Source organism: Hippocampus bargibanti, linkage group LG06, assembly GCF_051943395.1.
Source record: "Hippocampus bargibanti isolate YZ-2025 linkage group LG06, ASM5194339v1, whole genome shotgun sequence".
Lineage (NCBI taxonomy): Eukaryota > Metazoa > Chordata > Actinopteri > Syngnathiformes > Syngnathidae > Hippocampus > Hippocampus bargibanti.
In genome coordinates, this window is record NC_142739.1 from 23085001 (window position 1) to 23101845 (window position 16845).

Consider the following 16845-nt stretch of genomic DNA (forward strand, 5'->3'; position numbering starts at 1 on the left):
CTACCAAAATCTAAGTCAACACAGTGATGTGGTTAAAAGCAGATGTGCACAGAGAACGAATTTCTCCTCTTTTTTTTGCCACCCTAAAGAGAAGCCTTTTTTTTCTCCAGGGGAATCACATTTACTTTATTTTGAAACACTTTTTGAACTCGGTCAGATCCCCTCTTGACTTTTTCAAACTTTAAACCCACAAGGCCAATGTCAAAAGCAGAAAGTATGTCTCTGCATCCTCTGGGAGGAGGAGCAGAGGTCACCTCAGAGCAGGAGCCCTTGTGCGTTTTTGGAACGGGAGACCTGGGACGCTCTTTGGGTTATCGTCTGCTTCAGACAGGCTACAAGGTCGCCTACGGCAGCCGCAGACCTCTCGGCTGTGGGCCTGTGCCTCAAGGAGCTCAGGTAATACGTGCATGGCGAGCCTGCTGCATGCGGTGAGCAGCGTGTCGGTTGTGGAGTTCAAACGGAGCCTTATTTTCCAGAGCAACACTGACAAATAAAAATCAAACAGCTTAAAAAAATGAAACCTTATCAGATGAGTTCAAGGTCGCTGCAAAAATCAGTGTTTGGCTGCAGGCCTGTTGTTTGTATTGCTTCGTGTTTGCATCCTTTTTTTTTACATTGGTTAGTGTGCGTGGTTACATGTTTATGAGAAGTTGAAACACGTCTGTGTAAGCTCTCAGTCGTACAGGAGTGGTCCATCGATGAAAAGGTTTCTTCAGATGTCATTTGTACTTCTTTGTAGGTGTTGGATGTTTCACTCCTCATCCGAGAAGCTTCGTCAGCGAATTTAAATTTTGCTGGTAGCTCTGGTAGACTATATATATCTCTAATATCCAGAAGTGGCAGTGCCAGACCACTGCTTTGTTAGGGCCCTTCTCTAAGGTTGGGACTATTCCCTGAAGCTAATCTGATTACTTCTTTTCTCCTGATTGTAATAATAATAATAATAATAATACATTTCATTTATAAGCGCTTTTCAAAACTCTCAAGGACATGTTACAGTCACAGGATATTATACTGCAGGTGAGCAGCGGCAGCCACATGCGCCAGCGTTCACTCAACCCGGAAGTAATATAAAGTAAAAATAAAGAATAATATAACATAATTCATTCATTTTTCATCACTTTCGGTACCCTCTTTGTGACATGAAGCAGTTCTAGATGAAAGAGGAGAGGATCAAAGCATCTTTTTCAGCAGTGGATCAGGGACGTCATGGTGGAATGTGCAAGTCTACTACAAGCTAAATGTTGAAAGCAAACACGCAGCTGTAGCATCCATAGACGAAAAGAGATTGTCTCACATCTTCTGTCCCACATAAATCTGCTTCAATTCCAAGCCGCGACAGTTCCACATACGCGTCAGCGCTCTGCGCTGACGCTCCTTTCTTCTTATTGCGCGCTCCTCATTATGGTCTGGCCCTGATTGCCCCATTCGCCTTGGTATCACCTCATCAACATCACTAAGCCTATGTGGTAACGATCTCGGAAGTCTGTTGTAAGCACGATGCAAATTGAAACTCACGCCACCATGGCGATTTAGGGAAGGGTTTTAGTGAAAATTTTAATTTCGCTGACGAAGCTTGAGGAGCGAAATGTCCAACACCTTCAAAGAAGTACAGATGACGGCCAAAGAAACATTTTCCTCGATACAAAATATAACTTTTTGGGGGGTCAAATGACTCCATCTGTCCATCAAAATGACATTTCAACGCTTAATCAGATAATACATACATCGAACAGTTCAAAAATATATTTGTCACGTTTCGGTTTTGTCCAACGGGTGCCACATTAGGGCCTCGCCGACAACAGCCCAGGTGTTGGGTCATCAGTGGCAGTTAAAAGGACTCAGATTTGTTTATCTTGTCATGTTTTACTCGTAGTTTTGTTTGCTACTTTGGACCTTTTTGTTCTGATGACTTTGTGCTCCTACAATAATTTGTATTTTATTTATTGATTGATTGTATTTTATTCATTAAAGTACCTATGCTTGTCTGTGACTGTAAACTGTCCTTGAGAGCTTTGAAAGGCGCTTAAAATATAATGTATTATTATTATTATTATTATTATTATTAATACAATTTATCAAATACACCCTGATGACACAGTAGAATGCTGCGGTACATGTTTACGTGTACCGTGTGTGTACCTCATACTTATAAAATAGATATGGTCTGTTTTTTTAATCTTTGAAACCTGATTGTGTGTGTGTGCGTGTGTGTGTGTGTGTGCGTGTGTGTGTGCGTGTTACTCATCCATGAACGAGTGGGAGTGTTACCAAATGTAATACTGGACTACTGTGTTGTGTGTGTGCGTCATAGGTGATGAGTTATGCAGACGCGGCCCAGTTAGCCAGCGTGGTCTTTGTGTGCATACACAGAGAACACTACGACTTGATGGAGAAACTCAGCTCACAACTGAAGGGGAAGGTATTCATTTTGACTCACTACGTTTTTGAGAAAAAAAAATCAACCCTGAAAGAAGAAAAGAGGAACACCAGCAGTATTTTCGAAGGGAATGCGTTTTAAAAGCAGCCATTGAAAATGTAACATTTAATACTGTTTTTCTTTAGGGCACTTTACTTTACTTTAGTGCAAAGTGCTACATAATCAAAGGCAAATATTTTCATACATATTTTTCTCATCATTATTTTTGTGCCAAAGGTCCCAGGATACAAGTATCAAGCCTTCCCTACTTGTTTTTACACGTGAGATGGCATTAAATTTCAAACATGCGGTCCCAGGTTATCATAGTCAGTCCAAAAAACAAATCAAAAAAGAAAATGATATTTAACTCATGTACTACCAGACGATGTGCAAAAATATGTCCACTCCAGTTCCAGGGTTTTTGTCATTTTCACTCAAATTGCAGGACCTACAAAATATTACGTTTTAGGATGACATAAACATTCAATAAGAATGATTAAACTCTCTTCTTTCATCAGAAAAAAAGTTAATTCCTAAATTATATAGGTCTGGAATTATCAGAGCGTGAAATGGGGGCAGCTGTACATAAGGCAAATGCTGACCCATCGTGGGAAGGAAAAACATTGCCAGAAGTCTGACCAGCGCTTTATCGGCATCCCCATTCCCTTCAAGAAAAGCAGAAACCCGAACAAATTCGGGAATGGCGCTTCATGTCATGCTTTTCAATTCCCAAATAAATTCAGGAATTGCAGTGAATGAGTTAATAAATCATGAAATAAAAAAATAAGTGAGCGCTTACCTACCATTTCAATGAGCGGCAATATGTAAATGCAACAAAGGATGCTGATGCAGCAGAAATAAAAGTATTCGAATTGTAGTATAATTGTTTCACACGTCTGTGTAAGCTCTCAGGAGTGGTCCATCGATGAAAAGGTTTCTTCAGCCGTCAACTGTATTTCTTTGAAGGTGTCGGATGTTTCGCTTCTTATCCAAGAGGCTTCATCAGCGAACTAAAGTCTTACTAGTAGTTTCGGCCCAGACGTGGCGGTGCCGGACTCTGCAATGATTGGTCCCTGCTCTAAGGTTGGGGGGAGCAGAGTACTACTTTTCACACAAGCAAAAAATAAAAATAAAATAGAAGCCATGTTGCTCACAACATATTTTCTTTTAAAAAAAAGTAAGGAATACTTCCAGCACTATTTTCCTCTGTGACTTTACCTCATCGTTTTTTTATTCTACAACTCTATCTGGTATCTATTTACTTATCTTCCACTTCATCTTTGATCCGAAGGTGCTGGTGGATGTCAGCAACAACCCTGAGCAGAATCTGTACACGGAGGCCAACGCTGCATATTTGCAGAGGTGAGCACCACTGAAGCAAGCTCCTTTCATATGCCTCCCACACTATCCACATCTCCATTTTTGAATCATCAACAATTTTTGCCGTACAGAGTACTTCCTGGATCGCATGTGGTGAAAGCCTTTAACACCTTATCTGCGTGGTCTCTTCAGAATGGGCCTTCCGACGCTTGCAGACAGGTAATTGGTCAATTTTACAAGATCAATAAAGAGAACGATAGACTTCTGATCGATATCAGGACAAAGTGCACTGAAATTTTCAATCCAAATTAAATTAAATTCAATAACAAATTAAATAAAAAGTAATTAAATAAAATAAAAAAATAAATAGATAAAAAATAATAATGAATAAACACAAATAAACACAAATAAACAAATCAATTAAACATCAGATTAAATTAAACTAATATAAAATAAAATAAAATAAAATAACCCAGCAAACTCCAACCCCGTCATACTCCATAGATGATTTTCTGTCACAGCCACAACAATCTTTTACAAAATTTGAAATGTATTATTATTATTATTATTATTATATTTTCATATTTGAATTTTGTTTGACATTTTTTTGGGGGTAGTTGTATTCTATTTAATTGTCATATTCAATCAATTTAATTAAAAAAACTACATATACATATGGAATTGACCAGTTGTTTTTACCACTTATTAAAAGTTAAATGTGATTTCATATAAAAAAAAAATCAAAAAAACATTAAGAAAATACCCTTTTCCTTCAGGAAAAATGTTAATCGTTAAACAAATAAAGAAATAAATAAATGAATGAACGAATGAATAAATAAATAAATAAATAAAGAAATAAATAAATAAATAAATAAATAAATAAATAAATAAATAAAGAAAGAAAGAAAGAAAGAAAGAAAGAAATAAAGAAAGAAAGACGAAACAAACTCCAAGCACTTTTTAGAAAATTTGGAGCATAAAACTGTTTTCAGACCACATATATCCTTTGGGTAGTTGTATTCTATTTAATTTTTATGTTCAATCAAGTTAATAAAAAAATACATACATATGGAATTGACCAGCTGCTTTAACCTCTGACTAAAAGTCAAATTTCATTTCATTTTAAAAACAACGACAGAATTTCACCTTTCCTCCAAGAAGAGTTAAAAATAGTAATCAATATACATCAATACATTTTTCGTCATCCATATTGCTTAGCCATTTGTATGATTAAAATTTAAAAAGTAGTTATATCAATAATTTATCAAGACGACAGTATCAAAAACAAACAAATATTTATTATAATAAATAAACTGAAAAATAAATAAATAAATTACAATAAATAAATAAATACAGAAATAAATGTACAAACAAAATAAAAAATAACAAACAAAGAAATAAATAAATAAATAGATAGAAATAGATGAATACATAGATAAATAGATAAACAGATAGATAATTAGATAAATAGATCAATAAATAAAGAAATAGATAAATAAATACAGTAATAAATAGAGTAATAAATACAGAAATAAATAAATAAAAGAAACAATAGATAAATAGAAAAATAGATAAATAGATCAATAAATGCATAAATAAACAAACAAATAGATAAAAGTACAGAAGTAAATACAGGAATAAATACATCAATAAATAATATAAATAAACATCGTTTTGAAGTTAGCATCAATCCAATTCCGAGCGACAGCAGCCAAATTCAGCGCGTCGGCCTTGTGGCTTTTCTGCGAGTGCTACGTCTGATGTATCCTTGAATCAATTAACTCAAAGTCACTCTTGGATCTGAGTATCCCATTACACATTTCGCTTTATCGCTCTGTACTGAAATACTGCAGCATATGTGGCTATTTTTTTGTGTTTGTTTGTTTCATTCTAAGTCGTTTGAACATTCCCAGAGGACGATGAGGCACATATGTGTTTGTGTGTATACGTGTGCATTTTGTGCATGTTTATACGTGTTTGTTGCTATATGTAGAGCATCGCTGACCGATGGTTGTTCATTTACTAGTGCACTTTGACAAAAAAAAAAAGTCTTATTTTATCCTTGAAGGTGTATCAATGGATTTATGTTCTGCGCCGGAAATGGACAAGGGCACATTATTGTGTTATTAAACAATGCACGGCACCATTAATTAAACATTCAGAACAAAATCAATGATAAACCCTGCCTCCTGGCTATTGATTACTGCATAGTGATTTTCTTGTGACATTATTAAGCAGTGAAGCCACACTTACGAGAGAAAAAAAACTCAAAACGGAAAAGATATGAGCATAAAGTTGCACTAGAAAAAAAATCTACCGTATTTTTCAGTCTATACGGCGCACCCCCAATGTATGGTGCATTTTCAAACTTTTTCCATATAAGGCGCACCGGACTATAAGCATACCTGTCAACCTCCACGGCTCCATGCACTTACAAACTGTCACGGTTTGCAAGGTGGTGATGGCGGGTGCGGATCCCAAAAAGCAGGCAGGAGTGAGTAGGAGGTTGTTTGACAAATTGTATTAAAATAAGGTCAGCAGGAACAAAATGTAAAACATCAAAATAGCAAAACAAACAAAGTCGCAAAAGAAGACCAAAAGTAAAAGCCCGCCAAGGTTAAACAAACACGTACACGATGCATGCTGCAACCAAGCAGCAAACAAACAATGAACCGACACCGGATGGTCGTGCCGGATGTCATTTTAAGTGACAGTGATTATAACGACCAGCACCTGCGAGGCTGCCGGCAGGGCTGACGTCGCTACCCGCTGGTCGCCAATCTGATCGGGACGACCAGCACCTGTGCAGGTGCAGGCGGGGCCGACAGCGCCCCCCGTTGGTCGCCAACCAGATCATGACACAAACTGTCATATTTCCCCTTACAAAATACAAAATAATCGTACACCATATCTTATCTCAAACGTGTTTATTTATGTAGTTTAACATGTTATATTGTACATGTGTTTCGTTATATCATTCTGTACATATTATTAATAACTGATGAAATCACTAGTGTTGCTTAATTACTACAGTGTTCTCTATTGTATGATATTGTATGATCGATATGTTTTCCAGACTTCTACGTTTTTGACGGGGCTCTTTGTATCAAAATGCGTCTTTTTTTGTTTTATTGTTTTTTTTGTAAAGTGTCCTTGGGTGTTTTGAAAGGTGCTTAAAATAAAATGTATTATTATTATTATTTAGATCATAGAAACCGGAGGCAGCTACGTTCACGTCTTTTTTTGCAAGCAACACAATACGAATATTCCACACCTTTCTTCGAAGCTTGTATCAATCCCTCGTATCATCCTGACTTTCGCTTTGTTCACGTGTGATCGGAATGATGCAATGGGGAATCCCCAGGCGGCAGACGCATGCGCACAGTAGCATCAAACCGCTCGCTCGTTTGCAAAAAAAAAAAAAACGATCCCGAGATAGAGGCTACCGCGGCGAACTCGTTTGACTTGATTGATTTGCCGTTTTGTGATTGTCGGTGCATACCGGATGGTACCCATAATGGACAAATTTGCCTTTTTCCGTCGAGATTTTCTTCTCTTAAAATGCATAATAAACATAATTTGTATGGCAAAAACGTACAGGTTTACAGGTATGTTATAAGGTACACCTTCAATGAAGGAAAAACATTTTCCAAATATAATATATACATTTATAAAAGTCTACAAAATATAAGGCACACCACATTATAAGGCACAGTAGAGGCTGGGGTTACGTTTTATATATCCCAGCATGGACCGGGCACTGCTTCTTCTACAGGTGGAAATCGAGTAGTTGCAAGACCTGTTGTGACTAAATATTATAAACATATAAGGCACACCTGCATATAAGGCGCAGGGTCATTTTTTGAACAAAATCAAGGCTTTTAGGTGCACCTTATACATCGGAAAATACGGTAATCCTCCGATGCGCTGAAATGAAGTACATTTATATTCTTGCAATAGCACTTTACATAACAGATAACACTACTTTATACTAAGCACTCTTCTCACGAGCACAGCACACTTGCATGCCTGGTCGTCGACCACTCAAAAAGGTTGTGTACTTGTGTTTTGTGCATCATGATTTTACTGGATTCAAATATGATCTAAACTAGCCGAAGTCTATAACTTGGAAAATGTTGATAACAAGTCATAAAAATGGGGTATGAGGTTCAGAATAGAATTTTTCAGGAACAAAGCAGTTTGTCTCAATCGTAAAGATAGCAATGCATCTCTCCTAGACTGTAGTTACATGTGTCTTTTAGTATAAAGCTTGGTTTAAAAAATTCTTAAAATACCTTTGACCCATTAACTCAATCACTGCCAGACGTGTGCAAAACATGTGTCCACTCTCGTGCCAGGGTTTTTTTCATTGTCACTTGAATTCCAGGACCCACACAATATTGAGTTTTAGGACTACATAAACATTCAATGCAGCGGAAGAAACATGAGACTCTCTTTTTATTCAAAAAAAAAATAGTTAATTCCTAAGTGATATAGGTCTGGAGTTATCTGAGCTTGAAATGGGGACAGCTGTACAAAAGGCAAATGCTGCCCGCTCGTGGGAGGGAAAAACACTGCCAGAGTCAGAGTCTGACCAGTGCTTTATTGGGAAAGAAAAACCAAAATGCGAACAAATTCGATAATGGCGCTCCACGTCATATTTTCAATTCCCGAATAAATTCGGGAATGGAAGCGAATGAGTTAATATCAAGACATGGCTTTAAATGTGAACACTTTTTTCCCCTGGCACATCTCTTGAGCTTGACCATTTTGCGCAATACGGACTTTAAAATGCGCTGTGATCCATAGCAACAAGGTTTCCACTTTTAAAATGACTGAACGAATATTATTAATAATAATAATAATAATAATAATAATAATAATAATAAATAATAATATCTTTCATTTATAAGCGCCTTTTAAAACTCTCAAGGTCACTTTACAGTCACAGGATAAGTTTTTCTGTGGGTGAGCAGCGGCAGCCACACGCACCAGCGTTAACTCAACCCCGAAGTAAATATAAAGGTAGCTAGCCAGCTAGTAGATAGCTAATAGATAGCTAACATATAGCTCGCTGGATAGCTAGCCACCTAGATAGCTATATAGCTAATAGTTAGCTCGCTAAATAGTTAGTTAGCTAATACACTACTAAATACATATATCGAAAGCTAGCAAGACAGATAGTAGATAGCTAATAGATAGCCAACAGATACCTAGCTAGATAACTACCTAAAAAATCAGTTCGCTGACAAAGCTCTTCGGATGAGGAGCGAAACATCCGACACCTTCAAAAAAAAGTACAGACTACAGGCTAAAGAAACTTTTTCATTGATTGATAAAAAGGTTTCTTCAGCCGTCATCTGTACTTCTTTGAAGGTGTCGGACGTTTCGCTTCTTATCCAAGAAACTTCGTCAGCAACGAAAGTCTTACTGGTAGTTTAAGCCCTATATATATATATATATATATATATATATATATATATATATATATATATATATATATATATATATATATATATATATATATATAGAGCAGGGACCTATCATAGCAGAGTCCGGCACCGTCATGTCTGGACAGTAGGGATATATATATATATATCCCTACTGTCCAGACATGACGGTGCCGGACTCTGCTATGATAGGTCCCTGCTCTCAGGTTGGGGGGAGCAGATGATTACTCCCTGCAGCTCCACTGATTGTTCCTATTGTTCTGACTAATGACTGGCCTGATTGCCCCACTTCCACCGGTATCACCTCATCAGTATTACTAATCCTATGTTGCCTAAGCAGGCTATCGTATGAACGATCCAAATTGAACCTCATTGATTAAAAATGATGTTATTTTACCGTATAGTGAAGCTGCCAAACGGGTGTGATATTATGTTGCATGATTTAAAAAGTATCTTACGTGCTTCCTGGTTATGGCAGGTCTACGTGTGTGGCAACAGTCCAGAGGCCAAGCAGGTTGTTGCGAATGTAGCCACCAAGATGGGCTTGACAGTTTTGGATAGGGGGTCTCTGTCAGCAGCCAAAGAACTGGAGGACTTCCCCCTGCAGCTGTTTCCCGAGTGGAGGCTTCCTCTCCAAATTGCCATCGGCCTGACCGCCTTCTTCTTCTTCTACTTGCTCACCAGAGATGTCATCTACGCTTACGTGGATCAGGGCAAAGACATCTCCTTCAGAATCATGGTGTCCCTGGCAAATAAGGTTTATATTTTCTTTCAAAGTAACATTCTAGTATAAATTATCAACCTGATATTTGTTTTCATGTATTGCATTTTTTTTAGGTGTTTCCAATTGTTTCGTTGATCATGTTATCCTTGTGTTACCTGCCTGGTGTGATAGCTGCCTTCCTTCAGCTATACAGGGGTACCAAGTACAGGTAAGATGTTGGGGTATTTTATTGACTTATTGCGGTGTCTGAAACTCATGACAAAAAAGTAGTGGACACCCGGGCAGACACCCGGGCAGACAACTCTGAAAAGTGTCCTGCCCGGCCATAAATTTGGCTGCCCCATTTTTCACAACTTGAAACACAATAAGGCGACTAATCGCAAAAAAAAAACATTGTTGCGAAGTATAAGGGTTTTTTTTTTAATTAAGGAAGTACCTACCACAAATGCTTCCTTGCTTAATTTATCGTAAATATCCCTTGCTGAAGATTTTGCTTCAGTTGTCGTTTGTCGTCATGGTGCACAATGCAATTGTCTGCTCAAAGCCACGTGGCGTCCTCTTTCTAAGCGGCTTTCAAAACTCTCAAGTACACTTTTCAGTCAAAGTGCCAAACGAACGTTCGTTTGGCAATTTGCATACTCGGCACGGCAGCCAATCAGAAGCCTGATTCATGCTTCGGAAAACCGTGACTGAAAAGTGTACTTGAAACATTTGAAAGGCCCTTAGAAAGAGGAGTCCACATGGCTTGTAGCGGTTTGCTTATAGCTTTTGCTTTATTGAATAAAACAGATGTTTGATTTGAAAGAAATCGTTTTTTTTTTCTTGAAGAAGTTGTTGGCCACCCGAGCCGAGACATTTTGAAAGTTGTACGCCTGACGTAATAGTTGTACGCCCCGGGCCTACGGCAAGACATTATTTCAAACACTGCGTATTCAAAATATATTATTATTTAATGAACTGAATGGAAATTTGCAAAGTTCCCCATTTGATTGGATTGGATGTACCTTTATTCATCTCGCATTGTAGAAATGTGCATTTCACAGCAGAAAAGTTATGAAAGTTATGAAATTGTGGGACAATTAAAGGCTTTCTGGTTCTGGAAGTAATCACAGAAAGAAAAGGATCCTTGAACCAAAAGAAATTGGAAAAAGCCCAAGCAAGTTACGCAGAGGATACAAACGAAATGACTAACGTCCAGAATCTTGAAAACAAAAGATTGAGAAACATCATCAACAACATCAGGAGACTAGAGCACAAGAATACTTTTTATGAGATGGAGTGGTTGAGAAAACAACACTAAAGCGACAGCGCAGCAACGAGGTCAATAATCCGACAAAAGACTTTGTCAAAAGTATTTGTCTTACGAATGAACACACTGGCAGCAGGTGTGCATGCTGGAGGAAATGCCCTCCACTGACACCTACCCGAGACATGCAAGAACTGGATCGTGACAATTAGATGTTTTTTTTCCAGGCGCTTCCCTGATTGGCTAGACCGCTGGATGCTGTGCAGGAAGCAGCTGGGGCTGCTGGCACTCGCCTTTGCCTTTCTTCACGTGCTCTACACGCTACTCATCCCAATAAGGTGCTTTAGAGTATATGTTATTACAATTTTACTTTTACATTTCTGATGTATTTCTCTTGCATTTAGGAGCGTTAAAAACACATTTAAGAAGAATAAATTGGGTAAAAGAATACATTGGGTAATTTGTATAAGGTCGTGTGTTGAAGTACTGTATAACAGAGATTAAAATAAGTGCATGTGCCATTGTGCAATTAGAAAAACAAGAATGGGAAAACAGTGATGTGTGAATCAATACTGAAAAAAAGGATACTTACGACAGCAGTATTTTTACTTTGGAAAAAAGGAAACTGGACTTAAAAAAAAAAAACAACCAAAACATATAATGATCATGTTTTCTTGTCTTTAAAACTTACAGGTATTATGTGAGGTTCAAGAGTTGGGACTATGTTATCACACAGGTAAGCTGCATTGTAAACTTGATTATGGTTTGTGTAAAGCAGTCACATTTACATACAGTATTCATTTATTTATTGTGTTAATATACAAATCTATCTCTTGCTTTTCTTTTTTTAGATCAAGGAGAACCAAACGACAAAGTTTGACACAACCGTGGCCTGGCGAACCGACTCCTACTACTCCGTAGGCATTCTGGGATTTGGCCTGTACGTGCTGCTGGGAATCACATCCTTGCCTTCAGTCAGCAACGCTCTAAGCTGGAGAGAATTCAGCTATGTACAGGTAGTCACTTAGCGTGTGTGTGTACACTGCATTTGAATGTGTGTTGACTCTGAAGACAAAGGTCCAGTGTGCCGCGTGTACTGGCGCTGTGCAATGTCTTGGCAAAATCCCACCACCCTGTTTACTGTCAACATTGGCAGTCAAAACTGCGGGAATATGTCTGTGGATTTTTCCCACCCGCGCTCAAGCTGTTACTTCGCTCAGCGGCTCCCTGACAGACTTGTCATTATGCAACTGTCTCTGCCTGCTTGGGTGTCTGTTTATGTGTGTATGTGCGGCGTGACATAGTATATTGTGCGTCTGCGAGTTTTTCATGAGTTCAGTTGGAGGCGTTTTCAAGAATGAAACAGGTCTTAAAGGACAACCGACATCACTTTTTTGTTTCCTAACTGACACCAGAAAAATGTTTTATACCCAAAACACGCAGTATGATATTTTTAGTCAAATGCAAAACCTCAATAAAAATGACTTAAAGTGTCCAAAATCTGCAAAAAAAAAAGAACCCGGAAGTGGCCAGTTTCAGAAGGTCCCGCCCCCTTGTTCGTGTGTCACCCCAAGACGTCTTGCCTTACTGGAGAATCAAAACAATGACTTCAGATTCGGACAAGATGCTTTCTTGTTACTCATCCAGTTATGAATAGGATTCAAATAGTTCTGAAGAGGAAAGCATACATGTTTGCAATTATTCCGTGCCATTTTGAGGCAATAGGGGGGGGGGGATGTAGCACCAAAAAAAGAGGCAGAAAATGGCGACAAATTAGTCAGCCCGTTTCCACAGGCTGATTAATTCCTTACACAGAGCTTTGTCGCCCTCTTCTGCCTTTTTTTGGTGCAACATGAAGTTTTCAGACCAAACAAGTACAGCAAAATGCATTAACGTGATGGAAGGACTGCTACAATGTGTCCTTTTTTCGGTCAGGGGCGTTCCTTCAGTGACGTAGGGTGAGGACTCGTCAGCAGTAGAAGTCATTTGAAGCCATTTTAAAAATTATGGACACAACTTGTCCGGAGACGTCGGTCTCGCTTGTGTCATTGCATCATTTGATTAGACTAGCCAAAATTAACAAATGCAAATACAATTTGTGATTTTTAATCACAAATTTAATTCATATCAATTATTCACATAACATTTATCTTGATAGATAACAACAGATTTCTTATTCAATTGGCTTGAAAGATAATCATGCAGCCTTGTAATCCTCATTGTAATGTACTATCTCCAATAATGTTATAATAATAATAATAATGTTATAATAATAATAATAATAATAATAATAACTTTTATTATTATTAGTGATAATGATTTTTTACAATTATAGTGCATATCATTTATTCACATAACATTTAATAATAATAATTATGATAATGATAATAACAACAATAATAATAACAACAACAACAACAACAACAATAATAATAATAATAATAATAATAATAATAATAATAATAATTGTTATTATTATCCATCCATCCATCAATTTTTCATACCGCTTATTCCTCATTAGGGTCGCGGGGGGTGCTGGAGCCTATCTAAGCTGTCTTTGGGCACGAGGCGGGGGACACCCTGAATTGGTTGCCAGCCAATCGATTATTATTATGATTATTATTATTATTATTATTATTAGTCATCTTTTTATTTCTTTTGCACGGTCTCTTGGGCTGCCTGATTGATCACAGTTTTCTGACATTGATGCCATTTATCTTTCGATTCCAGCTGTACTCTCGAAAGACGCGTGGGTGTTTGCAGAGTTGTGTTTTGTTGTGTGAAGCAATTTGGTCCACAATTTCTGGATGAAAAGCCTTATATACTGAAAAGTCGGAATGGTTGATTAACTATGGGGCATTTCAGGCCACCAATTACTTTGTGAAACGATAAAGTGCCACATAGATGGAGCGCTCCACTTAAAATGCACTTACTTATTAAAAAAAGTGCAAAATGCGTCACAACTTTCTTTCGCCAAGACATTTGGCAGATTGAAATACAGGCAATAAGCACATCGGGGGGAATTTTCAGTCAATTTAGCGTGATGAAATGCAAGCAAACTTGGATTGTAGTCTGATGATTCACCAAATGCGACGGTGTTGAAAATAATTACAAAGCCGCCGTTGCCATTCAATTTAAACTTGCCCGATGGTGATATTTTACTGTGTGCTTTAAAAAAATCTTGACATTTTCTGCTAAGTTTCACATGGTGTTAAAAAAACAAAGAAACAATCAGACTTTCAAAAAATGCGACCAATTGTCAAACATACTTATTACTTTGGCTTTTTATATCATGTCAATTAGTTATGAAATGAGAATGAATAATCTAAAATAGATTCAAACACCCAAATAACCATTTTAGGCATTTCCCCCCACCCCACTTCACCATGCTGTGCCTTTTCCTGCTTTGATCAATGTAAAATATAATCCGCCTCGCTAACGAAGTCATTCATAAATGTAACTGGGTCATGTGAAGCTCATCGTCGCATTCCATATTCTTTCTCTTTATTCCTCCACAAATTTGAGTTTAAATGCTAAAATGTTATTCATCACTTGTCATTTAGAGGCAACACTTTATCTTTGGTCACTTGCTTGGACCCACACACATCCTGCTATGCACTCGTCTCCACAATATCAAAAGTTAAGAGTTTCGTGCTTAACTAGAGTTTTAAGTTGTAATATCATTAATATCCACCAGATGGCAGACATGTTTTTCACGGACTCCTTTATTACACAAGGGGATTATGCATTTTTTTGCATAATCGGAATGACATGCAGGATGAATAATTACAGTTCTGACATTGATAGAATACTTTGTTTTTATCATTTCACCACCCCCTTTCAATTTTGCTGCTGTGGATTGAAAATTTCCCAATTGTAGGACTATTAAAGGCTTTCTGATTCTGATTCTGAGTATAGTACTTAATAATATTCAAGTTTTGCAAAAATATGTTCTTGCACCTAACTCATTCACTGCCAGACATGCATAAATGTGTCTACTCCAGTGCCAGGGTATTAGTTATTTCCACTCAAATTCCAGGACCCAAAGAATATTACGTTTTAGGAAAAATTAAAGGACAACCGACGCCTCCGGACAAGTTGTGTCCATAATTTGTAAAATCACTTGAAATGACTTCTACTGAGCGTATTTTACAAAGATTCCACTGCATATAGCTATATTTTACGGTTTAAGACTCGTGCTGAATATTCAGGAAGTTACGTCACGGAGGGAACGCCCCTGATCGAGAAAGCGACACACAATGCATTTTGCGTACTTTGGTCTGAAAACTTCATGTTGATCCGTGTTGATGGCGAAATTAGAAGGAAAACACATAAATAATGTGATGGTGAATCGTTCTGTGTTGCACCAAGACAACTATTTGATATTCGCTGACACAAATTCCCAGCAAACAAATCAGCCCATTTCCAATGGAGCTTGGGCGCCATCTTCTGCATTTTCTGGGATGCTACACATCAGTCCTGATGCCTCAAAATGACTCGGAAGAACTTCTTTAATCAATTGCAAACATTTATGCCTTCCTCATCAGAACTATTTGAATCATATTCATAACTTTATCGGCACCCCTCGCAAGAAAAACCAAAATTAATTCGGGAATGGCGCTCATATTTTTCAATTCACGAATAAATTTGTCGATGGCAGTGACTGAGTTAACATCATAGCGCATAGCCCCTGAATATGTTTCTGTATATGTGCAATGACTGAGTTTTTTTTTTTTTTTTTTGATCTGCAGTCCAAGCTGGGCCATGTGACGTTGTTCCTCTGTACCCTTCACACTTACCTGTACGGCTGGGACAGGTTTCTACGGCCTTCCACGTATAAGTGGTATACACCTCCAGGCTATATGCTCGGTCTTGTGGTGCCATCAGTGGTGCTGGTGCTCAAGCTGCTGCTCCTGGTGCCATGCGTGGACCGGAGTGTCACTCGAATTCGACGGGGCTGGGAGAGGAATGAACCTGATGAGGAAAAAACACTTCTTACATAGGATGATCGTTTGTTGGAATTTCACCAGCATGAGTGAAAAATAGGTCTCTCTAACTTTGTTGTCGCGTAAGTGGGGCAGTGCCCGATCAGTTCCCAAAAGGGTCACTTGGGTGACCTCTTCCTTCGTTTCCTTTTTTTTTCTTGTTTATAAAGTAGTGATTCAATTGTGAAATTCATGTATATAAATAAAGAAATTAATTGTTCCACAGTTCAACTTAGTACAACAATGTTCCTTGCTGACTCTTCATATTCTTTGTCTGCAGTGGATCCCGATGGTAGTCACTATTGTAGTAATAATAATAATAATAATAATAATAATAATAATAATAATACATTTCATTTATAAGCACCTATAATACATTTCATTTACAATAATAATAATAATAATAATAATAATAATAATAATAATACATTTCATTTATAAGCACCTATAATACATTTCATTTACAATAACAATAATAATAATAACAATAATAATAATAATAATAATACATTTCATTTATAACCACCTATAATACATTTCATTTACAATAACAATAATAATAATAATAATAATAATAATAATAATACATTTCAAAACTCTTAAGCTCACTTTACATTCACAGGATCGGTTTAAGCATCTAATAAGCGTAAGAGGTCTATAAGCATTTTCTTAACTCATTCACTGATGGACACTGTGCTGAA

At 37.4% G+C, this 16845-nt stretch overlaps 1 protein-coding gene across 1 annotated transcript; it reads left to right on the top strand.

The window, feature by feature from the left end:
* The first annotated feature begins 21 nt into the window (after positions 1 to 21).
* LOC148896843 (metalloreductase STEAP4-like) lies at positions 22 to 16375 on the top strand. The gene is made up of 10 exons (XM_088998766.1): positions 22 to 396; positions 2315 to 2422; positions 3711 to 3781; positions 3871 to 3958; positions 9668 to 9946; positions 10027 to 10121; positions 11387 to 11497; positions 11853 to 11895; positions 12011 to 12175; positions 15911 to 16375. The coding sequence occupies exons 1-10, from the start codon at positions 199 to 201 to the stop codon at positions 16160 to 16162; spliced, it is 1410 nt and encodes a 469-aa protein (XP_088854892.1). The 5' UTR covers positions 22 to 198; the 3' UTR covers positions 16163 to 16375.
* The last annotated feature ends 470 nt before the right edge of the window (positions 16376 to 16845 follow it).